Source organism: Microcaecilia unicolor, chromosome 2 (assembly GCF_901765095.1).
Source record: "Microcaecilia unicolor chromosome 2, aMicUni1.1, whole genome shotgun sequence".
Lineage (NCBI taxonomy): Eukaryota > Metazoa > Chordata > Amphibia > Gymnophiona > Siphonopidae > Microcaecilia > Microcaecilia unicolor.
The window spans coordinates 572,599,457-572,625,724 of record NC_044032.1 but is presented as its reverse complement, the minus strand read 5'-3'; the positions used below and the strand labels follow the sequence as shown (position 1 = coordinate 572,625,724).

At 43.8% G+C, this 26,268-nt stretch overlaps 1 protein-coding gene across 2 annotated transcripts in view; it reads right to left on the bottom strand.

Moving 5' to 3' along the window:
* Positions 1-26,268, bottom strand: part of SORBS2 (sorbin and SH3 domain containing 2) — a 610,065-nt gene that overhangs the window by 296,490 nt on the left and 287,307 nt on the right. For both annotated transcript variants that reach the window (XM_030191487.1, XM_030191488.1), the window contains exons 5-6: positions 7,255-7,281; positions 2,423-2,550 (exon numbers count right to left, since the gene is read on the bottom strand). In XM_030191487.1, coding sequence (XP_030047347.1) covers positions 2,423-2,550; positions 7,255-7,281 — 155 coding nt within the window. The remainder of the gene's footprint in view (positions 1-2,422; positions 2,551-7,254; positions 7,282-26,268) is intronic.

Below are 26,268 nucleotides of genomic sequence, written 5' to 3'. Positions count from 1 at the left end.
GCTGGTGTCTAAGTTAGGCACCGATCAGGTCTATTTTGTGACAACGCAAGTAAATTCTGGGGACGCCCCTGGCCATGCCCCCTTGAATTTACGGACCATAGGATTTCCGCCTGCACTGTTATAGAATAAGATGCATGTGTAAATCCCAATTAAGGCCAATTGACACCAATAATTGGTTGTTAGTAGTCAATTATTGGTGCTGATTGGGTCATTAATCAATTAATTTGCATTCACGAATGATCAATGAGCGCTGATTTGTGTGCACAAATTTAGTTGCCATATATAGAATCCGGGGGTATGTGCATATCTCTAGCACTTAGGCACACACACGACCAGTTCTACAGCTGGTATAACTGCTCACACCTAACTTATAGGCCTGTATTTTTGCTGTTCCGCTAGTATTCCATAAAGAAACACAGGCACCTATTCTCCTTTATAGAACAGGCTCCTACCAGATGCCCAGTTATAGAACAGCCCCCTTAATACTTACCCTCCTGTCTACTAAGCCGGGCTAGTGGCTGGCACTGAGGTAATCCTGACATTGCCCATTCTTTGAATGGGCTGTGTCGGCATTGCCGTATGGCAGCCGCTAGTCTGGCTTAGTAGTCAGGGGGCTTAGTTTGCTCAAAGCCACTCTCTCCTGGATGACAAAGATAAATACAACCTCTATGGGTGGATATGTGAGTACATTAATTATTCTAGCCATTGTACTAAAGGTGTAACAGGAAAGGCTATAAAGTTTGATATACCACATTGCACTCTGTGGACCGTGCCGAGGAAGGAACTGTAGCATTTTGTCCAGCATCCTTAGGTGGCATCTTGGAAGTGTCTGGAGAAAGCCCAGGTGGATGTTCTTGGCTTCTGGGCTTAGAAGCTGCTGTAGGGTCAGGGCGGGATGCTATCTGAATGGAGAGAGAGGCTGTGTGTATTCCAGGGAGAGGGTTGCAAGCAGGTGAAGGGGAATTCGCTGGGAATACAGGTACTGTAGTGAGCTTGGGCTGGGACTGTGGATTCTCTGTACTGCTGCTTGTTGGATGATCTCTGAGGGTTAATTTCATGGAAGAAACTCTGCGTTCGTGGGAATCCTGCCTTTGGCCCTGTCGGAGGTCAGTGCTGCTACTATTAGGTGTCACTTGTGTGCCTGCACCAGAGACTAGGATCAGTGGATTAGTGTCTTTTTGTGAATGGAACACTGCTTTGCTGTGTACCGCCGTGCACTGGACGGCCTCCTGGTTAGTAAAGTACAGAACATTTGGGGAGATTTGCTCTGCTGCTGTGGACTGGTTATTGATTTCTCCTTTCTGATTATTAGTTATTTCTGATCTGTGAAAGCTCTCTTTTCTAGGGGGTGGCAGGGGAGCCTTGTTTGCCAAAAGCATCCACACAGCAAAAGAGCATGAAGGGGAAAAACAAAAGAAAGCAATGTCAGCAGAAAAACAGTACATTACATAGATATATAGTAGAAAGCAAAACAGAGCACACTGCCTTATAGGTCTGACTTCTTAATATGGCTCTCGCCCGCTGTATGGCTCTCTAAAAAATATATATATAAATACATAATTTAAAAAAAATATATAAAAAAAATCTTTAGTAACTGAACTCCATTATAACTGAGTTCTTAAATGACTCAGTTCCCACACATACATGCATAATGTTCAGTAAATATATTTCTAATACTCAACTCTTGTTGACTCATAAGAGACCACATATGCTAAAACGCGCAGGAAGTATAGTCAATACTGATCTCTGAATTCATCAGTATGGTTCAGTGTGGTTTTACTTGGCATCCACAGAGTTGTTGAGGAAAAAAAATAAATCTTTACATGACTGAAATACAAAATCCACTGCAATTTATGCAGGCCGGTATTCAAAATCACCCTGCATATGATGCTGTTACTCTGAGCCTTCAGGCTCATTTGCTAAAAATAGAGATATTCTGCTTGATAGTGAAATGACTTGTGCAGTGATCAAAATATGATGCTTCAATAATCACTATCATTTCCTCCTGAAAATTGCCATGCTTATCAAGACCAACTGCTTTGTATAGTATACTTGAGTTTAGTTTAGTATATGGGGTGCTCATTTTCAAAGCACATAGACTTACAAAGTTACACACTATATGCTTTGAAAATTAATTATTCAGCTTGGCCTCCTCGTGCATGAACTCTACAGTCGTCAAAAAAGCTTTATGAGTGCTTGGCTACAGCATAGACCTTTTGTTCAGCAGCACTACATACTGTGTTCTGTACTTATGTCAAAGCCATGTGCTATTTGAAAACATGTATGTTGGTGTTGGATGCCTTTTTCCATAAAGAGGAAAAGACAGGTTTCTTATATAATACACCCTGACAATAAAACTTAATTCACTGAATCAAGAGAGAAGAAAATGAAAAACTATGTGAGTATGTGTGTGTGTGTTTACCTGAGTTGGTGATTTCTGATCTTGGAGGTTTGGTTTAACACTTCTAAAGCCTTTTGCAGCAAGAGACGAACCAGTACTATCTCCGTTCATGGCCTCTTTGGGTGAATCATTGTAAGATCTCCAAACCTCTAGAGAGAAAAATCATAACACATTTGTTACATTTATATGTGTGCAACATTGCCACTTTACCTACATTAGAACTATGACATGAACCGCAATAGCATAAGAGCATGGCAACAACGATTTATGTGACACAATGAGCAGAGAAATACAACAGAACATGTCTTGAATAGTACTCCTATAATGCAAACAGGTCAACTTTCCTGTCAGCGTAATGGAATCAAATTTCAGAAGAGGATGTTAAGACATTATATTACAAAATAACTGGAACCCTTATTCTCCCTTTTCATTTAAGGATGAAATGGACCCAACAGAACAGACAGGATGATATGATTGGGGGTGGGGTGGTGATGTCTAATTAATGCAATTGGGGTGTGGGATCAGGAAGAAATAAATAAAATAAATACATAAATAGATGGGGTACTGCCAAACCTGACATATCTATCTGGTGGGCTGGTCTGTTTCTATTTTCTCTCCATCTGCCTTTCTGAAGAGGGTTTTCCCACTGGAAGTCGCCGCCGCTGTGACACCCATTCTATCATGTATTTTAAGAAGGGATCTTTTCTAAAATACTTAACTGTAGATGCCCCAACTTGGATGTCTCTAATCAGGCTTGTGTGTCTTTTTTAAATGCTGTTCTATATGTCTTTATATGGGACAAAGGAAAATGTAGACCAAATGGCTTTCAGCAGAAGCTTAGTGTAATGTAAGTCTTTATTGAGCATGCACCATGCAGGGAACCCTTTTTCCTTTGTCTTGGACTTTTTTTTGTAGGGGTAGGTTTTCCTATGTGTCTTTATAAAATAGTCTTAGAATAATACAATTACCCTCTTTGTAAGTAATTTTATAAGGACTCACCTAAAGTGCCTTGTAAGGTACCTATTCTAAGCAAATCCATAGTAGACGAAATTGCCCCTACCAAAACCAAAATTAGATCTAAGCAAAAATCATCCCCTTGGTTTGATGAGACTATACTAGCTCTAAAAAGAAAATGTAGAAGATGAAAGATAAAGTGTCAAAAACAAACTGTGATGCTGACAAAATACTATGGAAAAAAACACCAAAGAATGGATGCAAGAGGAAAATTAGTGAAGCAAAATGAAATTCTTCAACAATTATATAGGAGGTGACACTAATTATACCAAAAGTCTATGGACTTTTCCTATAGGAAACTGCCTAAAATTATCGTAGCTAATAGAAACATCAGTAATAAACTCTGCATTTTGTGCTCACTTTTCTACACTGTTCTATAGAATACAGTAGTATATGGCCAAATTTAAGTGAGGATATCCTGTAACTATTGTTGTAATGTCTTGGGAAGCCTGGTGTTATAAAGATGGAATATATTGAAATTAAATGGAAGAAAAATTAAACTCTTCTTTCATTGGAGCACATGGAATCACATCTTCACTTCATTTCTTTTGTAGAAGTTTACATTTTAGATACACAAATGGATTATTCTGTTTTGAGCATGTTTCAGGGAAAAATTGTTTTATAAGTCAAAATAATAAAAATAAATATTTTGTTTCATGTTTATGTTTATTTGGATTTTAATTGCCAACTCATGGCAAAGCCAAATCTAAGCAATTTACAAAATTCAAACAGATTTCTCATTTGTTTAAACATAACAAAATGGGCTTTAAGCCCCTAATGCAGTCCATTGGTTTTCTTATATTTTGTTCTTGTGATGACTTATGCTATGCCAAAACTGAAAACTCTTATCTCTTCTTTCTGGTCAATACTAAAAGGAGCTTATTGTGAACACTATCCACCCTTTTGTGGCTGTACATGAGGAATTGTGATACTGCATAAATAAGTGTGTGTTTTTGTTCCTAGTCATGCATCCAAAGGTTAAATAATCCTTTCAAGAAAGCCAGTTAATCGTTTAACATATTAGTAGAATATAACCACAAAGGCATGGTATGGTCACATGTTCAATATGGTAATGCTAGAGCTAGGAACAGGTTATTTTGAGTTAGTCTTCACTAACTTGCTTTCCTTGTGCCATCACCATCCATTTGGATAGGCAGTGCCTTAAAGATGGAGAATAAAGGATCCCAAGCAAACTCAGGTTTAATATGGCTGACATTTGGAAATACAGTGAGGCAGACTAATCTAATTCAGTAATATCGTGGGAGCAAGTTGATGGATATGTCTGAAACATTTTTACAAAGTTGAGATTAACATATATACCCAACTGAGCATTTAAAAGTCTGTCTTTTAATGATGCAGCATGTTCAGAAATCATAGCCATAAGTATAGACAGTTATTCAAACTTATTACATGCACACTGAGCCCGCAAATAGGTGGGAAAATGTGGGATACAAATACAATAAATAAATAAATAAATAAACAGGCATTCAAACACACATTGCGAAAATAACTTCTACATCTTAACACAGTTTATACCAAAATGTTTAACCACCCTTAGGTTTCACCTTTGGATTTAACAAACAATACCATATGCATGTAAGGTCTAGATAAACAAATTGCAACAATCAAAGTTTTAAAGCAAATGCCCATAATATGTAATACTTGGTAGCAATATTGAAACAGTGATGGAATATTCACATAGCAGGCTGCCAACAGATTTATTTTCCATTGAACATAATTAACTGTGCATGAACTTGCAGGTAATAGTGAGCTGCTTGCTACTGTATTTTGGTGGTGTTTTGTTTGTCTGCCTAATAAAATCACACTCATCTATATACAAACACACAGCTGGGAGTCAAAGATTCCAAAACAGACAAACAAAAAAGAGACTTTTACAACCAAACAGACTTGAGGAAGAAATAAATATATACAACAGAACTGGACAATGTTGGCACATTTACAACCTCTTTCCTAAACTGTACTAACGATCCCTGGCATGGCAAATGCACCTCAGTCCATTAATTTTTAATGGGCTGCATCACATTTGCTACGTGGGAATCATTAGTGCAGTTTAGTAAAAGAAGTTCCCGATTCTGGACAGAACTTCTACATGAAGGAAAACCTTCCCTCATTAGTCAATGTTTTTTAAATAGTAGTAATTTTAAAAAAATCACGCATTTTTTTATAATATACCACTGCATTCCAGAAAACAAAAGCAGCAAGTTCCCACCTACCATCTTTTTCTTTTGATGTACCCACAGGAAAAAAAAGATGTTAAATGCTCCCAGGTTTCAACCTGATTAATGTTTAAAAAAAAACAACAACCTCATTGTACTTATACATAGAAAACCCTGAATGCTGAACATCTGATTCTCATAACATGATGTCTGTTTTGGTGGCCCTTTACTAGGTGAAAACATCTCTGCATGAAAACAGGGAATCCCTATGACGTGCCCCTCTGAATGATACAATGATTAGAATTTAGAACTAATTACTGCTCTAACCAATGAAACCGATAGCTCCTCTGTATACACCCTTATGCTGCACAAGCTGGCATGTTTGGAAATATAAGTGAGATCAAATAAAAATGCTATTAACAATAAAGAACAACAGCATGGATGTAGCAGCTGATAGGTTTGATTGCTTTGGTTTGGGTGTATTAAAATGGCAACAGCATGGGGGAGATGGGAGGGGGGACAGTTTCAGCTTTTTGATGTCATGCCATTTCCTGTTCTCAATCTAACCTCCTTAGGAGCAGGCTTAAAAGTTAGTATGTAAAATAGCGGCTTAAATGCAACTCTGTCCATGCTCCACTCAAACTCCTCCCCTGAACACACCTACTTTATAAGTACATGCCTACTTGCACTGTGCATACATCTAGGTGTGACCTAATTTTATAAGCATCCTTTTACTTTTGCCTGGAATAGACTTCCTGAGCCAGTACGTAAAGCTCCATCTCTGGCCGTCTTCAAATCTCAGCTAAAAGCCCACCTTTTTGATGCTGCTTTTAACTCCTAACCCTTATTCACTTGTTCAGAACCCTTATTTTATCATCCTCACCTTAATATTCCCTTATCTCTTGTTTATCCTGTTTGTTTGTCCTAATTAGATTGTAAGCTCTGTCGAGCAGGGACTGTCTCTTCATGTTCAAGTGTACAGCCCTGCGTACGTCTAGTAGCGCTATAGAAATGATAAGTAGTAGTAAGTAGTAGTAGTAGTACTTGCATAAATCAGCATTTTATTTGCAAAAAAGATTTAGGAGCCCTTTTCTTAAGCTACGTAAGTGCCTACATGCACCCGTGTGGCAATTCCAAGTTAATGCCCAACTAACGCGTGGCCCATGCGGTAATTTCATTTTTTACGCATGCCAAATACTGGAAAATATTTTCTGGTGCGCAGGCGGTAATTGGGTGGTAATCGGCATTCTACACACATAGACCATTACCGCCCAGTTACTGTGTAAGACCTTACCGCTAGGTCAATGGCTGGTGGAAAGGTCTCAGACCCATAATGGACGCACGGCAATTTTCATTTTGCCGCATGTCCATTTTTGGCAAAAATTTGAAAAAGGCAGTTTTTACAGGTGTGCTGAAAAATGATTCTGCACACGCGGTCAAAACACATTTCTACACTACCACAGGCCATTTTTCAGCATGCCTTAGTAAAAGGGGCCCTTATAAAATTATCCCTTAAACGTGTGAAAGGGCTGTCCATTTAAAATATTGTAAACATATATACTTATTAACAAAACTAAAGATTCACAAATATAAAAAAATAACAAACACAAAAACAGGAAGACTTATTTGCAAGAAGTAATTAAAACAATACATTTTAATTACCTGAGTCTGGTGAATAAGAATCATGCCCTAAAGAAGAAATGAAAACATGTAGAATTATTTTAATGATATGCATAACCTGAGGAATATATAAACAGAATTTTTAAAAACCAGGTATTAGTAGGTACGGTTATTATAAAGCTTGGAATTTTTCAGAGATTAAATGATTTAACATTATAGTGAGCAGAAAGGCTGCAGTTCTATTTTAAACAAAGCGTGTGGACTTTCATAATGTTGTCATGAGGCTCATAGGGAGGAGGTGGATCTTCCTTTTTGACCTGCACAAGTCATGCTGCCCATCATGCTGCCATCCTATGCTTCCATGTGAATGACCAGAAAGGTGTAGTATTTTTTCAATTATGAGGAATACTGGGGATATTATAAACACAGAGCACTGCTGCATCATTATCAACTTTTGTCTCACCTAGAATGTAAACCGCACTGAACCCTGGAAAAGGGGATATTAGCGGTATACAAGAATTGATTTGATTTATGATTAGATCATGAACAATGTTCTCCACTTTGTATCCAGATCTGTATCTCATTGGAGCCCAACTATTGAAGCTGTGCTGATGGTGTAACAGCAGGTTTCATTCCTATGGTAGATGACCTCTCAGTTAATTACTATACTTGTGGGCTTAACCAGGCAGCAGATCTTATTTTTTGACCTGGGGAAAGAAAACTACTTCTTTTTACCTCCCAAAGAGGAGCATCTCGCTGTTGAAAAGTGATGGGAATAGGGACTATAGAGCTCTGCATACATTTTTTTGACAGATATGTAGGAGAAAGTTCAAGACGTTGGGCTTCTGTTGTATCTCATACAACGGAATGTTGTGACAAACTAAATAAATGGAAGCAAAATGGGAACTGTTTCTGCATTTGTATGCTTTTTTCCTCTTTGTTTCAATACGTTGCTAGGTCTAGAGAGTTGAGGAGGGACATCTTCGATATGATGTCTCATTTTTGATATGACATTTAAGTCTGACTGGACGTTTTGCTCAAAACGTCCAGAATCCAAATAGCAACTATAGCCATTTTCAAAACAGCAAAACGTCTATCTTTTTTTTTTTTCAAAAATGTCCACTTGCTAGATGTTTTTGTGCTCTGTGCGTTTATCTTTTTGGTCCATTTTTGAATAAAAAATGTCCAAGTGAAAAACACACAAAATCAAGCCATTGGGATGTAGGAGGAGCCATTATTCTTAGTAGACTGGCCACACAGACATTCCAGCAGAGCAGTGAGGCAACCAAGGGGGCACTGCTGTCCACATCACCTAAAAGCTCCCAGGTACACATCTCACCATTGCTCCCTTATATTGTATAGTGAGCTCTCCAAAATCCACCAAAAATCTACTGTACCCAACTTTCTCCGAGGACAAGCAGGCTGCTTGTTCTCACGACTGGGTGACGTCCGCGGCAGCCCCCACCAACCGGAAATAAGCTTCGCGGGACGGTCAGCACGCAGGGCACGCCCACCGCGCATGCGCGGCCGTCTTCCCGCCCGTGCGCGACCGCTCCCGCCAGTTACTTTTTTTCCGCGACTGAGAGAGTTGTGTTTTCCCCTCTCTCTCGTTTCAGCCGCCGGATTTTTTCGACCGCGTTTACGCGGATCGTCGCTTTTGGCCTGTTCGGCCTCTTCTTTTTCTTCTTTCTCTTTTATAAAAAAAAAAAAAAAAAAAAAATTTTGCGCGTGTGGAGCACGCGCTCCTTCTTTTCCCTCGCTTTCTAGCGGGGACGCCTCGTTGCGGCCTAGTGGCCGCTCGGTCGGTTACAATTTTCGTGGTGTGATTTTAGCCACCATTGCCGACTTTGACTTCGCCGACGCGATTTTTCCGTCGATGTCCTCGAAGGTCCCGAGTGGATTTAAAAAGTGTGGTCGCTGCGGCCGGCCGATCTCGCAGACCGACACCCACGCTTGGTGCCTCCAGTGCCTCGGGCCGGAGCACAATCTCAAGTCGTGCGTTTTGTGTCTCGGTCTCCGGAAACGGACTCAGGTTGCGAGGCAAGTTCTGCGGGACCGTCTTTTTGGAACTTGCGCCGGCCCCTCGACGTCGACCTCGACGGCATCGGTATCGAAGACCGGTTCTTCGGTACCGGTATCGATGCCCGAGACATCGGCACCGATGGCAGCGACCCCAGGAGAACAGGTCCCGTCGGCCCGCCGGTCCGCCGGCGAGAGTGGGGTAGAGAGACCGCGTGGGCAGTCGGCCCCGGTCACTCCCTCAACTCGTGAGCCACGGGACCGAACCCTGTCGGACCCGGTACCCCGAGACCGAGGGGGATCGACCTCCTCCTCCTCCATGCCCTCCGGCACCGGTGACGTGCACCGGAAAAAAGACAAGAAGCGCCGTCACCGGGAGCCCTCGGTGCACCCTGAAGAGGAGTCGACGCCGAAGCGTCATCGCAGAGAGGAGAGATCTCCGTCGGTGGTGGAGGTACCGACGCGTCGGGGTTCCGGCACCTCGGTGCCATCTCCTGGCCCCCAGCAGCTTCCGGCACCGACACCCTTACCGGCCCCACCGCCTTTCCCGGCAGCGGGCCTGGACGAGTGCCTCAGAGCCATCCTTCCGGGGATCCTGGAAGGGCTGATGCGCCAGGCTGTGCCGGCGCCGGGGGTGCTTGCGCCCTCGGCGCCGATGACTGTGGCGCCGGCGAGCTCTAGCCCGGCGCCGGGGCAGTCGACACCGCCGCCGCTTGCGGTGCCGGTCTCGACAGCCACGCAGGTGGAGTCCCCGTCGACGTCGATGGAGGGAGCTCCGTCCCCGCCGGCGCGGGAGTCCACCGCTCGACGACACCGAGACCTTGGTGCCTCGACGTCGAGCCGGGCCCGGTACCGGACTCAGCTACATGAGCTAATGTCCGATACCGAGGACGAGGACTCGTGGGGGGAAGAGGAGGACCCGAGATATTTCTCCTCCGAGGAGTCTACAGGCCTTCCCTCGGACCCCACGCCGTCACCGGAGAGGAAGCTCTCACCTCCTGAGAGTCTCTCCTTTGCCTCCTTTGTGCGGGATATGTCTATAAGCATTCCCTTTCCCGTGGTCTCTGTGGAAGAGCCGAGGGCCGAGATGCTCGAGGTCCTCGACTATCCATCACCACCTAGAGAGTCCTCCACGGTACCGCTGCACAATGTCCTGAAGGAGACGCTGCTCCGGAACTGGGTGCGACCACTAACTAATCCCACCATTCCAAGAAAGCAGAGTCCCAGTACAGGATCCACTCTGACCCAGAGCTCATGCGGCCCCAGTTGCCCCATGACTCAGCGGTCGTGGATTCTGCTCTCAAGAGGGCACGGAGTTCGAGGGATACCGCCTCGGCGCCCCCGGGGCGGGAGTCTCGCACTCTGGACTCATTTGGGAGGAAGGCCTACCAATCCTCCATGCTCGTGACCCGCATCCAATCTTACCTGCTCTATATGAGCATCCACATGCGGACCAATGTGCAACAGCTGGCGGACCTGGTCGATAAGCTCCCGCCGGAGCAGTCCAGGCCTTATCAGGAGGTGGTCAGGCAGCTGAAGGCGTGCAGAAAGTTCCTGTCCAGGGGGATTTTTGACACCTGTGACGTGGCATCTCGTGCTGCGGCCCAAGGTATAGTGATGCGCAGGCTCTCATGGCTGCGTGCCTCTGACCTGGACAACCGCACCCAGCAGAGACTGGCTGACGTCCCTTGCCGGGGGGATAACATTTTCGGTGAGAAGGTCGAGCAGATGGTGGACCAACTGCATCAGCGGGAAACCGCTCTCGACAAGCTCTCCCACCGGGCGCCTTCAGCACCCGCCCCCACGGGTGGGCGTTTTTCCCGGGCACGGCAGGCTGCGCCCTATTCTTTTGCAAAGCGTAGGTACAACCAGCCGGCCCGAAGGCCTCGTCAGGCACAGGGACAGCCCCAGCGCGCTCGTTCTCGTCAACAGCGTGCGCCTAAGCAGCCCCCTGCGCCTCCACAGCAAAAGCCGGGGACGGGCTTTTGACTGGATCCACGGGAACATAGCCGCCCTACAAGTGTCCGTACCGGACGATCTGCCGGTCGGAGGGAGGTTAAAATTTTTTCACCAAAGGTGGCCTCTCATAACCTCCGACCAGTGGGTTCTCCAAATAGTGCGGTGCGGATACGCCCTGAATTTGGCATCCCTGCCTCCAAATTGTCCTCCGGGAGCTCAGTCTTTCAGCTCCCATCACAAGCAGGTACTTGCAGAGGAACTCTCCGCCCTTCTCAGCGCCAATGCGGTCGAGCCCGTACCACCCGGGCAGGAAGGGCAGGGATTCTATTCCAGGTACTTCCTTGTGGAAAAGAAAACAGGGGGGATGCGTCCCATCCTAGACCTGAGAGGCCTGAACAAATTCCTGGTCAAAGAAAAGTTCAGGATGCTTTCCTTGGGCACCCTTCTGCCAATGATTCAGAAAAACGATTGGCTATGTTCCCTGGATTTAAAGGACGCATACACTCACATCCCGATACTGCCAGCTCACAGGCAGTATCTCAGATTCCGACTGGGCGCACGGCACTTTCAGTATTGTGTGCTGCCCTTTGGGCTCGCCTCTGCCCCACGAGTGTTTACCAAGTGCCTCGTGGTGGTAGCGGCCTATCTACGCAAGCTGGGAGTGCACGTGTTCCCATATCTCGACGATTGGCTGGTCAAGAACACCTCGGAGGCAGGAGCCCTCCGGTCCATGCAGTGCACTATCCAACTTCTGGAGCTGCTGGGGTTTGTGATAAATTACCCAAAGTCCCATCTCCAGCCAACTCAGTCTCTGGAATTCATAGGAGCGCTGCTGAATTCCCAGACAGCTCAGGCCTACCTTCCCGAAGCGAGGGCCACCAATCTCTTGACCCTGGCTTCGCAGACCAGAGCGTCTCAGCAGATCACAGCTCGGCAGATGTTGAGACTTCTGGGTCATATGGCCTCCACAGTTCATGTGACTCCCATGGCTCGTCTTCACATGAGATCTGCTCAATGGACCCTAGCTTCCCAGTGGTTCCAGGCCACCGGGAATCTAGAAGATGTCATCCGCCTCTCCACCAGTTGCCGCACTTCACTGCTCTGGTGGACCATCCGGACCAATTTGATCCTGGGACGCCCATTCCAAATTCCGCAGCCCACGAAAGTGCTGACGACGGATGCATCTCGCCTGGGGTGGGGAGCCCATGTCGATGGGCTCCACACTCAGGGTCTGTGGTCCCTCCAGGAAAAGGATCTGCAGATCAACCTCCTGGAGCTCCGGGCGATCTGGAACGCACTGAAGGCTTTCAGAGATCGGCTGTCCTGTCAAATTATCCAAATTCGGACAGACAATCAGGTTGCAATGTATTACGTCAACAAGCAGGGGGGCACCGGATCTCGCCCCCTGTGCCAGGAGGCCGTCGGGATGTGGCGTTGGGCGTGTCGGTTCGGCATGCTCCTCCAAGCCACGTACCTGGCAGGCGTAAACAACAGTCTGGCCGACAGACTGAGCAGAGTCATGCAACCGCACGAGTGGTCGCTCCATGCCAGAGTGGTACGCAAGATCTTCCGAGCGTGGGGCACCCCCTCGGTGGACCTTTTCGCCTCTCAGACCAACCACAAGCTGCCTCTGTTCTGTTCCAGACTTCAGGCACACGGCAGGCTAGCGTCGGATGCCTTTCTCCTCCATTGGGGGACCGGCCTCCTGTATGCTTATCCTCCCATACCTTTGGTGGGGAAGACCTTACTGAAGCTCAAGCAAGACCGCGGCACCATGATTCTGATCGCGCCCTTTTGGCCCCGTCAGATCTGGTTCCCTCTTCTTCTGGAGTTGTCCTCCGAAGAACCGTGGAGATTGGAGTGTTTTCCGACTCTCATTTCGCAGAACGACGGAGCGTTGCTGCACCCCAACCTTCAATCCCTGGCTCTCACGGCCTGGATGTTGAGGGCGTAGACTTCGCTGCGTTGGGTCTGTCTGAGGGTGTCTCCCGGGTCTTGCTTGCCTCTAGGAAGGATTCCACTAAAAAGAGTTACTTTTTCAAGTGGAGGAGGTTTGTCGTGTGGTGTGAGAGCATGGCCCTAGAACCTCGTTCTTGCCCTGCACAGAACCTGCTTGAATACCTTCTGCACTTATCAGAGTCTGGCCTCAAGACCAACTCAGTAAGGAATCACCTTAGTGCGATTAGTGCTTACCATTATCGTGTGGAAGGAAAAGCCATCTCTGGAGAGCCTTTAGTCGTTCGATTCATGAGAGGCTTGCTTTTGTCAAAGCCCCCTATCAAGCCTCCTGTTGTGTCATGGGATCTCAACGTCGTCCTCACCCAGCTGATGAAACCTCCTTTTGAGCCACTGAATACCTGCCATCTGAAGTACTTGACCTGGAAGGTCATTTTCTTGGTGGCAGTTACTTCAGCTCGTAGGGTCAGTGAGCTTCAAGCCCTAGTAGCTCATGCTCCATATACCAAATTTCATCACAACAGAGTAGTGCTCCGCACCCACCCAAAGTTCCTGCCGAAGGTGGTGTCGGAGTTCCATCTTAACCAGTCAATTGTCTTGCCAACATTCTTCCCCAGGCCGCATACCCGCCCTGCTGAACGTCAGTTGCACACATTGGACTGCAAGAGAGCATTGGCCTTCTACTTGGAGCGGACACAGCCCAACAGACAGTCCGCCCAATTGTTTGTTTCTTTCGACCCTAACAGGCTAGGGGTCGCTGTCGGGAAACGCACCATCTCTAATTGGCTAGCAGATTGCATTTCCTTCACTTACGCCCAGGCTGGGCTGACTCTTGAGGGTCATGTCACGGCTCATAGTGTCAGAGCCATGGCAGCGTCAGTGGCCCACTTGAAGTCAGCCACTATTGAAGAGATCTGCAAGGCTGCGACGTGGTCATCTGTCCACACATTCACATCTCATTACTGCCTCCAGCAGGATACCCGACGCGACAGTCGGTTCGGGCAGTCGGTGCTGCAGAATCTGTTTGGGGTGTAAATCCAACTCCACCCTCCAGGACCCGAATTTATTCTGGTCAGGCTGCACTCTCAGTTAGTTGTTCTTCGTAGGTCAATTTCTGTTATACCCTCGCCGTTGCGAGGTTCAATTGACCTGGGTTCTTGTTTTGAGTGAGCCTGAGAGCTAGGGATACCCCAGTCGTGAGAACAAGCAGCCTGCTTGTCCTCGGAGAAAGGGTATGATACATACCTGTAGCAGTTGTTCTCCGAGGACAGCAGGCTGATTGTTCTCACCTACCCTCCCTCCTCCCCTTTGGAGTTGTGTGTTTCATCTTTTGCTAGTCATTCAACTGGCGGGAGCGGTCGCGCACGGGCGGGAAGACGGCCGCGCATGCGCGGTGGGCGTGCCCTGCGTGCTGACCGTCCCGCGAAGCTTATTTCCGGTTGGTGGGGGCTGCCGCGGACGTCACCCAGTCGTGAGAACAATCAGCCTGCTGTCCTCGGAGAACAACTGCTACAGGTATGTATCATACCCTACCACTACAATAGCCTTTATGGCTGCAAGTGTCACCTATATGTGGGTACAGTAGCTTTTTGATGGGTTTTGGAGGGCTCAAACTTTCCACCACAAGTGTAACAGTTAAAGTGGATTATGGGCCTGGGTCCCCTTCTCCATAGTGCACTGCAGCAACTACTATGCTACTCCAGGGAACTGCTTGCTGCTCTAATAGGACTGGCTGTAACATCTGAAGCTGTTATACAGGCTGGTACATACTGTTTCTTTTACATTTTGGGGTGGGTGGGGGGTGAGAGGGGATCAGTGACCACTGGGGGAGTAAGGGGGGTAATTCCTTTATTCCTCCAGTGGTCATCTGGCCATTTAGGGCACTTTTTTGTGGCTTAGTCATTAGTAAAACAGGTCTAGCTCAAAACATCTATTTTAGTCCTGGATGTTTTTGTTTTGTTCTATTATGGCTGAAAAATATCCAGGTTTTAGTAATGCCTAACCTTGCCCTTAACACACCCCTGACATGCCCCCTTGAGATCTGGACATGCTTCAGATGAACTGCATAGAAAAACATCTAGAAAATGAGGTTTAAAAATACCAATTTGGATGTCTTGGTGAGAAAAAGATCCAAATGCTACTTTATGTCACTTTTTAGATGTTTTCTCTTTTGAAAATGAGCCCCTTAATGATTGAACGAGGTACAAAGCATATTTCAAAATGTCTACTGAAGAATTAAAATTATGCTATTTGCTAATAATGTTTTGTTGACATTGACTGAACCGGAAGATTCACTATTGAGGATATCCCAGCTATTGACCCGCTATGCGGAGGTTTCTGGTTTTAAAGTAAACATGACAAAATCAGAAATTTTGAACCTTAGTTTGGAAGCATCTAGGACCCTACATCTTCAGCAACACTTCCTCTTCCACTGGGCCAGGAAACATATTAAATACTTGGGAATTTCTGTGACAGCTCAATTGGGGAGATTGTACAATGCTAATTTTCTGGCCAAGCTCACTCAATTGTTGATTGAGCTGGATCAATGGGAGGGCCTGGCTCTTATCTGGATGGGGACTACTACTACTACTACTACTATTTAACATTTCTAAAGCGCTACTAGGGTTACGCAGCACTGTACAATTTAACATAGAAAGACAGTCCCTGCTCAATGAGCTTACGATCCAGGCAGTTAAGATGATGTCGTTACTTAAATTGCTCTACTTATTCATGGTGCTTCCCCTTCCCATTCCACACAATTTTTTCTGCCGATTGAACTGGAGAAATTTTGCTTACATTTGGAAGAAGCATTCGTCTAGGGTATGGAGATCTATGCTATACCAGGCCAAACTCAAGGGGGGTATGGGAGTGCCTCATTTGAGCTCTATTTTAAAGCAGCGCAATTGTGTATTTTGGCTGACTGGATGCAGGGCAGCATGAAAAAAATGGATACCTTGGAACAGCATTTGGTTGGTACTGTTCCTTTGTGGGCAGTTCCCTGGCTCCCGAGGAAGGACCTTCTTCATTTGGCCCAGATATCTCCATTAGTAGTTAGCTATCCCTTACAAACATGGTATAAGGTTCATGGGAAGTTCTTTCCAGATGGGAAATATCATGTCTCTACAGCTATACAATATGCTTCCTCCTTTGATCTAGGGCTTCAGAACACGGCTTATAGGAGATGGGCCTGTAATGGCTTACGCTCCCTAGGACAGATATAGGAGGAGGGGGAGTATGTCCCTTTTGCAGACTTGAAGGATGAATATAGTTTATTTTCAAGGGACGATTTTCAATGCGGACAAATTAGGGATTTTATTCAACGCAAAGCACGTGAGGAACAGCTTACAGGAAACCTTATTAGAACAAGCCCTCTGTGGGAGGGGGAGCTACGGGATTACTTGCCTATATTCTGCTCTGTTGCTATACAAGACTCCGCTGCATTGTTACACTAGTCAATGGGAGCAAGACCTGGATTCATCCTTCACTGGGGAAGAATGGGAAAGGTCATTTAAATATCTATTACTAGTAATCTGATTGAAAATGGCTTTAAGATTTTCTATCGATGGTATTATATACCAGTGAAACTTAAGAAAATGTTTCCAGGAACCTCGGATTTGTGTTGGAGAGGCTGTGGAGAGCGGGGGACTTTCCTCTACATGTGGTGTATGTGCCCAATTGTGAAAACTCACTGGGCTATGGTAATAGACACTCTGCAGGAAATATTGGGGAATATTTACCCACTACAGGCAGCTTATTGTTTGCTGCATCATAAGCAGAGGCGTAGCCAGAAAACAGATTTTGGGTGGGCCTAGGGAAGAAGTGGGTGGGCGCCAAGTGTTCTCCCCCCACCACCACCACCAGGAAAATGCTTCTTTCCACCTTGCGCTGAAAGCTTAGCCTGTGCCAGTATCACGGAGAGTAGCGTTTTTGTTACCATCAGGGGGAAGTCTTCAGCTGGCAGAGCTTGGGATCCCCACCAGCTACCGCTAAATGTGTGCTACTGTTGGGTGGGCCTGAGCCCTAAGTGGGTGGGCCCCAGCCCACTCAGGCCCACCTGTGGCTACGCCACTGATCATAAGTTAACTATAGTTACTGTCCCCCAACACAAACTAGCCATGCTGCTTTTCACGGCTAGTAAGTTAGTTATAGCACAAGCATGCAAACAGGCTGTCCTACCTCCTTTATCTCACACCCTACAGAAGCTGGCTTGTATTTTCCAATTACCAAAGCTTACAGCTTTGCAACAAGGACAACTCACTAAATTTTATGACATTTGGCAAGTTTATGAACAATGGAAGACAGGTTCAGGAGGAACTCCCTGTTCATGAGGGATAGCATCTTTGCTTACTAATGCTGGACTTCAGACATACTCTGTAGTAGCCACTGTTGTCATGGGGGAGGGGGATATGAGGGGGGAGTTGGAATCTTGTTTATAATGTTGTTATGTGCAATGCTTTGTATATTTGCATTACTTCAATAAAAGTTAAAAGGTTAAAAAATGTCTCCTGAAGAATTAGCATAGATCATCTAAGATGATCTACGCTAATTCTTCAGGAGACATTTTTTTAACCTTTTAACTTTTATTGAAGTAATGCAAATATACAAAGCATATACAAGTATACTTACAAACATGAAAATGTTTTAAATGGAAAAGCACTTTTATCAGATCTGGTTAGAATGTTGTACTTCATTGCTATTTATGGGTTGGACCGTGCTGAAGGAAGGCAGTATAAAAATTAATATAACATCCTGAATGATGTACTTAATTCTTAGGCTATAAGCCACATTACCTTATTCTGTAATTAACATGAACCTATCTCATGAATGCTCTGGCCATGTGATTTCTATTGTTAATTTGTATGAGTCTTGTATTGTTTGATTATATGTATTGTACTTATATTTTGCCTTTTAATATCAATTTGGGCCTTCTGAGGGATGGATGATTAATAAGTCAACAAAATAATTAAATAGATAAGAATAAACTTGGAGACAAAGGCGTAAGAGACTAGTGAAAGAAGGTATGGAACACAAAGCTATGGATAATTCCTATAATACTTTCAGACCATGTGATGGTCAAAATAACACTAGAATGGAAAAATGAGACAGATAGAGGAGGCCCAAAGAACTGCTAATTCAAAAGCAAAAAGTATCAGCAGAAATGTAGAAAATTTTAAGATTCTCTTATTAGATAGACAATATTTGGAACAAATACTGAATATACCAGGGTTACTGTAGAAGACTGGGAAGTCTTAAAACATCAGCTGGCATAACTGCTAGACAGAGCATTTTTCTAGATCTTATGCCCAGATCTTATCTTTCATTTTTTTTTTTCACTTTTCTTGGAATTAACAGCATGAGCATAGACTATAGTCACAGCCACACCTTTAAAACTATGTTTCTCTGAATTCCTTCTTGAGCAGCATATGCTGTATTCATGCTTACGCCTGGCCAAGGTAAACATTATCAGAATGCTGCTTAACTGCATTCATCATGATATATAGTCAAAATGCATATAGGTACTGGTATGTAGGACATTTTTCAGAAAAAGTAACAAACATTTACTTTCATACATGCAGCAAAAAAGCAGCACAGAAAAATGGATGCATCATTATTTGGCATGTTTTGACTGTCAAGAATAAAAAGTATTTTTGCTTGTGCTAGCCTAGTGGCTTAATGGCAGTGTTATGGGCTGCCATGTGGAGGGCCTGGATTTGTGATGACTGGTTAAGTGAGTTAGAATAGAATACAAAATGGGGGGGGGGGGGGGGGGCTGCATTTGTAATGACTGGGTGGAGTTGGAATGGGATATAAAATAACAAGAAAAACTCTGTAAATTAAGGCTCTTGATGCAGTGGTCCAGAAGAGACCAGTTCCAACAGAGTTAAAAGACCAAAGGAGCAGAAGGAAAACTACCAGTTCAAAAAGGCACAGCTGCAGATACCGTTGCTTTAAGTTGCTTCTACTCCTTGTTCTCAAATTTAGGGCTACATGTGGAGGAGTAGCCTAGTGGTTAGTGCAGTGGGCTTTGATTCTGGGGAACTGAGTTCAATTCCCACTGCACCTACTTGTGACTCTGGGCAAGTCACTTAACCCTCCATTGTCCCTGGTACAAAGTAAGTACCTGAATATATGTAAACTGCTTTGAATGTAGTTGCAAAAACCTCAGAAAGTCAGTATATCATTTCCCTTCCCTAACGTGTTTTAATGCATATTCCCCTGGATTCTATATATTGTGACTTAAGTTGTGCGTGCAAATCCAGTCATATTCTTGATTTGCAGACAACTTAATTTGTTAACAGACCAATCAGCGCCCATAATTGCCAATTAACAAGCAATTATTGACACTAATTGGTATTTGTGAAGAAACAGTGTGTTTTCTGCATGTAAAATGTATTGGATATTTTCCTGCATTATGTTTTGAAGTGTACTTCTCCTGTTTGGCCAGCAGATAGTGCATGTTTATGCTTAAAGCTGTTACAGAGAACTGACTTTTCTTTCTTTATTTGGCACACAGATAATAGGAAGTGTCTGTAATAATGTAACCAGTTTTTTTTATTTGAAACTTCACTGTTCTGGGCTCTGATTGGCCTGGAGTTTGAAAAAATTACCCAGTAGTGCTGACTGTTAGTCTTAGCCTGGAAGAAGAAAGAGACAGATCTTTTTTGCTAAGGATCTTCCCAGGTTCTGTTTAGGCAGTATATACTACTACTACTACTTAACATTTCTAAGGCGCTACTAGGGTTACGCAGCGCTGTACAATTTAACATGGAAGGACAGTCCCTGCTCAAGGAGCTTACTTTAGTTAGTTTTCTAATTGATGGAAGGAGGAGGGTGCTAGTGTAGAGCACAAGCGGCAGGTGCAGGCAGACCTAAGCTGTGCTGGGGATAGATCCTCTAAGTGGCCGCTGGGCAACCTCAGGTGGGTGGCTAGGCGTTCGTCACAGTATTAATTAGAATTTATGCACACAACTGTCTAAGTGTATTCTGTAATGTAATGGTTGAAAGGGGGTGTGGACATGGGCGTGGAATGGGCAGGTTGTGGGTATTTCTAAAATCTATGCCTGTTGTTATAGAATACAGCTGGTCTGTGCCTAATTTAGGTATTGAAATTTACATCAAGTTTTATTTGGTGTAACTGCCCATGACTAAATTTAGTCATGCGGATGGGCGCATGGCATATTCTATAAACCGTGCAGAAATTTAGGCATATTCTATAAAGTACACCTAAATTTAGGCATATTTTTTTCAGCAACAATTTTTTCGGCATGATATATAGAATCTAGTCCATTATTGCTAAATAGACCCCTTTGACAATAATGGGGCTTATGTTAAATAATCTGAGTTAAAGTGCATTAACACAAGTTAATATGCAATAACTGGTTAAAATTTTAACACATGAATTAAGGGTTCTTTTACTAAACTTGTGTTAAGAAATGGGCTTACAGTGTCCTTATGCATTCCTTTCTGGTGCACTAAGCCATTTCTAGCATGGCCATCAAAATGGGCTTTTTTCTATTTGTTTCATTAATGGCCGTGCATTAATGTTAGCATTAGCACACAGCCATTAAAAAAAAAAAATTACTGTGGGAACACTTATCACCTCCTATTTAGGAGGCATCAAGGGTTAACCAGTGTGGTGGTAATGTGCATTCACTAGCAGATTAGCACATCCATGTTCATTCCATGCCCCTGACACGCTTCCTCAAAAAAAAATTACACTGTTGCACACAGATGTCAAAACTAACAGAGAACACTTTAGCACATCCCACACTAGGCTATTTTTTGCTGTATTAAGCACGAGTTAGCACTTAGGGGCCAATGATCAGAAGCAAACACGGGTGCTAGAGGCTATTAGCATTATACTAGTGCCCATGGACTCTGACTGCAAGTAGTATGCAAATGCATGCTAAACAGGGCATTTGCTATTCCTCTCCAATACTCACTGGGCAGTGTTAGGGTTTGCCAAGAATTGGGGAGGAATGGGGAGCCCTGTCCAGCAGATATGAAATAAAAAAAGTGAGGAAAAAAAACAAGTGATGATACCAAAAAACACTTTACTGTATTAAAAAAACAACCCGACACGGCCGTGTTTCGGCCATAAGGCCTGCCTCAGGGGTCTTGAACAATCTCGGATGATCTAGTGTATGAACATACACTGGTGAAATTTTACTTAAAAGAAGACTTCTTTGGTCTCCTCTCTTCTAGAATATCATATGGCGATGCCAAAAAAAAGCCTCCTCTCTTCTAAAATATCGTATGTTCAGTTACCAACTGCATTCTTGCAGGCCCCCGCACACCCCCTGCATGCAAGTGGCTAGAGGTCCTCCAGCCCCCCTAACCCCCCAGAACAAGTAAAATTTCCCTGGTGGCCCAGTGGCCTTCTCCTACCCCACCCCTGGACAGGGAGGGAGGGGCTGGAGATCCATTAGACCTTTAGCCCCCTAATCCCCCCGACATCAAAAAAAAATTCCTTGGTGGTCCAGTGGGCTACCCTACCCCCTTCACCCCCCACACCCACCTTGGTAGTCTAGCGTCCCTCGAGCCCCCCCCCCTGTACTTTGTAGTATGGAGAAGGGAGAGGCACGGGCCCTCCTCCTTCCAGTGCCGCCTCCAAAATGGTAAAACCCTGCCCTGCCCAGCGCATCCTGGGATGTGCTGGGCAGGGCTTCCCTACCATGTGAGGAAGGAGTGACTCTTTGGAATGCTCTTCTATTTGAGCTGTGCAAAATTGCTTCAATAACTTAATTCAGGAAATGTCTGAAAGCACATCTGTTTGCTCAGGTCTTTTCTGCAGTTTATTTATTTTTATTATTTATTTGTTACATTTGTATCCCACATTTTCCCACCTATTTGTAGGCTTAATGTGGCTTACATAGTACCGGAGAGGCGTTTGCAGATTCCGGTGTAAACAAATACAAAGTGATGTTGTGGTAAGATAAAGTTCATGTGCTATAGCCACATTAGGGAATCATACAACCGAAGAGTTCTGTTATGTCCTTTACGTACTTTAGTTTTGTTGTGTTGCAGAGATCAGGCATTTATGTTGGATTGGTAGGGTATGCCTTTTTAAACAGATTAGTTTTTAGTTTTTTTCCGGAAGTTTAGGTGGTCGTAAGTAGTTTTCAAGGCTTTTGGTAATGCGTTACACAGTTGTGTGCTTATGTAGGAGAAGCGAATGCGTAAATTGATTTGTATTTGAGTCCTTTGCAGCTTGGGTATTGCAGATTTAGGTATGTCTGTGTTAATTCGGATGTGTTTCTAGTTGGTAGGTCGATCAAGTCTGTCATGTATCCCGGGGCTTCACCGTAGATAATTTTGTGAACCAGAGTGCAGATTTTGAAAGCAATGCGTTCTTTGATTGGGAGCCAGTATAGTTTTTCGCGGAGGAGTTTTGCACTTTCAAATCGCATTTTTCCAAAGATAAGCATGCGATGAAACTACAGTGTAGTAAATTTAAAACAAATCAGAGAAAATTTTTCTTCACCCAACGTGTAATTAAACTCTGGAATTCGTTGCCGGAGAAAGTGGTGAAGGCGGTTAGCTTAGCAGAGTTTAAAAAGGGGTTGGACGGTTTCCTAAAGGACAAGTCCATAAACCGCTACTAAACGGACTTGGAAAACTCCAAAATTCCAGGAATAACATGTATAGAATGTTTGTACGTTTGGGAAGCTTGCCAGGTGCCCTTGGCCTGGATTGGCTGCTGTCGTGGACAGGATGCTGGGCTCGATGGACCCTTGGTCTTTTCCCAGTATGGCATTACTTATGTACTTATGTAAGTCTAGCTGCAATGTTTTGAGCGGTCTGAAGTTTCTTTAATGTTTGTTCTTTGCATCCCGCATAAATTCCATTGCAGTAGTCTACATGGCTTAGCACCATTGATTGTATCAGGTTGCGAAATGTTTTCCTCGGGAAGAATTGTTTCACGCGTTTGAGTTTCCACATTGAGTGGAACATTTTCTTTGTTGTGGATTTCACTTGGCTCTCTACTGTTAGGTTGCAGTCCAATGTAACGCCAATGATTTTCAGGTTGTCTCAGATAGGGAGGGTGTAATCTGGGGTGTAGATAATTGTGGGGTTATCCGCACTGTGTTGGGATGAGAGGATAAGACAGTGTGTTTTTTCTTTGTTGAGTTTTAGTTGAAATGCATTTGCCCAAGAGTCCATGATGTTCAAGCTGATCTTGATTTCATTGGTGATTTCTGTCAGTTTAGATTTGTAAAGAATGTATATTGTGACATTGTCTGCATAGATGAAGGGGTTAAGGCCTTGGCTAGATAAGGACTTGGCTAGTAGGGTCATCATTAGGTTGAAGAGGATCGGTGATAGTGGTGATCCTTGTGGTACTCCGCAGTCTGCTTTCCATGGTGATGATATATTTGAGTTTGATTTCACTTGATATGTTCTTGTGGTTAGGAAGCCCTTGATCCAGCTAAGTATGTTTCCACCAATCCTGAACTTATCTAGTAATCTTATTAATATATTGTGGTTTACCATGTTGAATGCACTAGACATGTCGAATTGGAGGAGGAGGATGTTTTTGCCTATTGCTATTTCCTGCTTGAATTTGGCTAGGAGAGTGAGTAGTACTGTTTCTGTGCCGTGGAGGGGGCGAGAACCTGACTGTGAATCGTGTAATATTGAGAATTTGTTTTTATAATCTGTAAGTTGTTTGGCTACCATGCTTTCCATCAATTTGACTGACAACAGCATGGATGCCACTGGACGGTAGTTGGTGATTTCGTTTGTTTTTTTTCTTGGTGTCTTTTGGTATTGGGGTGAGTAGGATATTGCCATTTTCCTTAGGGAAGAGACCTTGCTGTAGCATGTAATTTAGGTGGGATGTTAGGTCTACTATGAAGTGGTCAGGGGCGGATTTCATTAGGTAGTTGGGGCAGGTATCTAGTTTACAGTGAGTGTTGGAGAACCTGCTGATCGCCCGTGCAACTGTATCGACGGTGAGGAGGGCAAAATTTAATCAGGTTCGGTCAGCCGGGTATTCTCTAGTGGTTGTGTCCAACTCATTAAGGAAGTTTTCGATGTCAGTGTTGTCCTGAGGTAGCGTGTTGCGTAGGTTTACAATTTTTTCATTGAAATACTTAGCAAGTTTATCTGCAGACGGGATGTCTGTGTTTGATGTGGTGACCAGGTTGGTGTCTAGGAGTTTGCTCACGAGTTGGTATAATTTCTTTGTGTCTTTGTAATCTGTCCCTATTTTAGTTTTATAGTATAATCTTTTGGTCTGTCTTATAGTGTATTTCTACTTTCTTATTTTAAACTGTATTTGTTTAACATCTACCGGACCTGGTGATCGCCTTTACGGTATAATGTAAGCCACATTGAGCCTGCTAATGGTTGGGAAAATGTGTGATACAAATGTTACAAATAAATAAATAAATAAATTGTTTCCATGTGTTGAGCGTGTGTTCATCTTTTGATTTTTTCCATGCTCGTTCGAGTTTAGGGTGCTATTTCGTCTAGTATGCATTTGCATCTTTTATCCCATTCCATGAGGTATTATATGGAGTAGTTTATGTATATGGTAGTTTAATCTTCTTGCTGTGTAAGCTTCATTTTACTAAAGGATCATTTTACAGAGCCATGGTAAAACGTGGCCTGCGGTAGTGTTGGCATGTGGGATTGCCAGGCGCCAGGGCCACTTTTTACCGCAGCTGTAAAAAGCCTTTTTTCAATTGGCGTCCTAAATGGCCGTGTGCTAATTTCACAATTAGCATGCAGCCATTACTGCCTGAGCCCTTTCCAACACCGATTACTGCCGGGTATGCCTACTCCCTGCCTCCACGCTAGAAAATAATTTTTATTTTCTACCACGGGAAACAGCGTGCGGCAAGAGCACAAATACTGCAGTGCACCTGCCTGCCAATAATGTTGTTTTGACGCACGCTCCTACCGTCTTTTAGTAAAAGGGCCCCTAAGTCTCCTTAAGGAATTGGTTACTCTGTAGTGAGCTTTATGTAAATTTGTTGTATGTTAAATGTCATTTATTTTATCTTATGTTACGTTTGTTAATTTTATTATGTATGTTTTTAGTGTTATCTGCCTAGAATTGCAACATAGCGTGGATTATACATTTTTAAATAAAATAAATACATACAAAATAAATCACTTTGAATATCAACTCCAATATGCTAGAAGTCTATTAATAACAATTATAATTATTATTATGAAACTAATATGCCACATTAATAAAACTGGAACTCCAATTTGGTAATAATTCTAATCGTGGCTCTGTGTAAATAGTTGCATTTTGACAACCTATGGAAACTGAAACATTAATATAAGATTATAAACAGCTAGACACTGAATCCTATCGCAAGGTTACATTGTAAGATCCCCAAAAGTCTTGCTACAGCCACAATGTATAGGAATTACTTAGGAATTGGTGTTTTACAATTAACTCTGTTGCTGCTGCTGCATCACACAACTAACAAAACCCTTTTTTTATGCAGAAATATGTTGTTGTAGTTGTATAAGTGTCCTTTAAAGGAGCTTTCTGCTGCCATGCCATGATTTTATAAGCTGACTCCAGAAAAAATGCTTTGCTTGTTTGAATCCTACAATAAATTCAGGCATTAACATATTTGATTGTAAGTATCCAGCAATCACAGGTTCTCCCTTGTTAACAATCTACCTCAGTGAATCAGTTTTAATAGAGTAATTCATTAACAATTAACAAATGGATAAACAAGGTTGCAGCAAGTGTCACAATCCCTCTTTAATTGAACTACAGCTGCTTTCTTTCTGTTTGGGGCTGGGAAGTGTGATTGATTGCTGTCCGTTTCATTTAGTGACTACTTTTGTTATGTTCTGACAATCTGAAATGGGATGCGTTCATTTATGGTTCACTGCATCTGCCTCTGACATGGAATGGCAGTAATACAGTGAAACATAGAGCTGTGCTGAATGGCATGATGAAGTGAGTTTGTTTTTAAACTGGGCTCCTTCAGAAAAAAAGAAAAAGCACCTGGCCTATTCTTTGTATGATTGCCAATGCTGGCCACCTACTAGCAACAAATTTTAATTTTGCCACATGCAAGAGGCCCCACAGGTTAGTCACTCCCAGGGGGAAAATAAGGCGCTGTAAAAGCCCAACTTTTTCTGCAC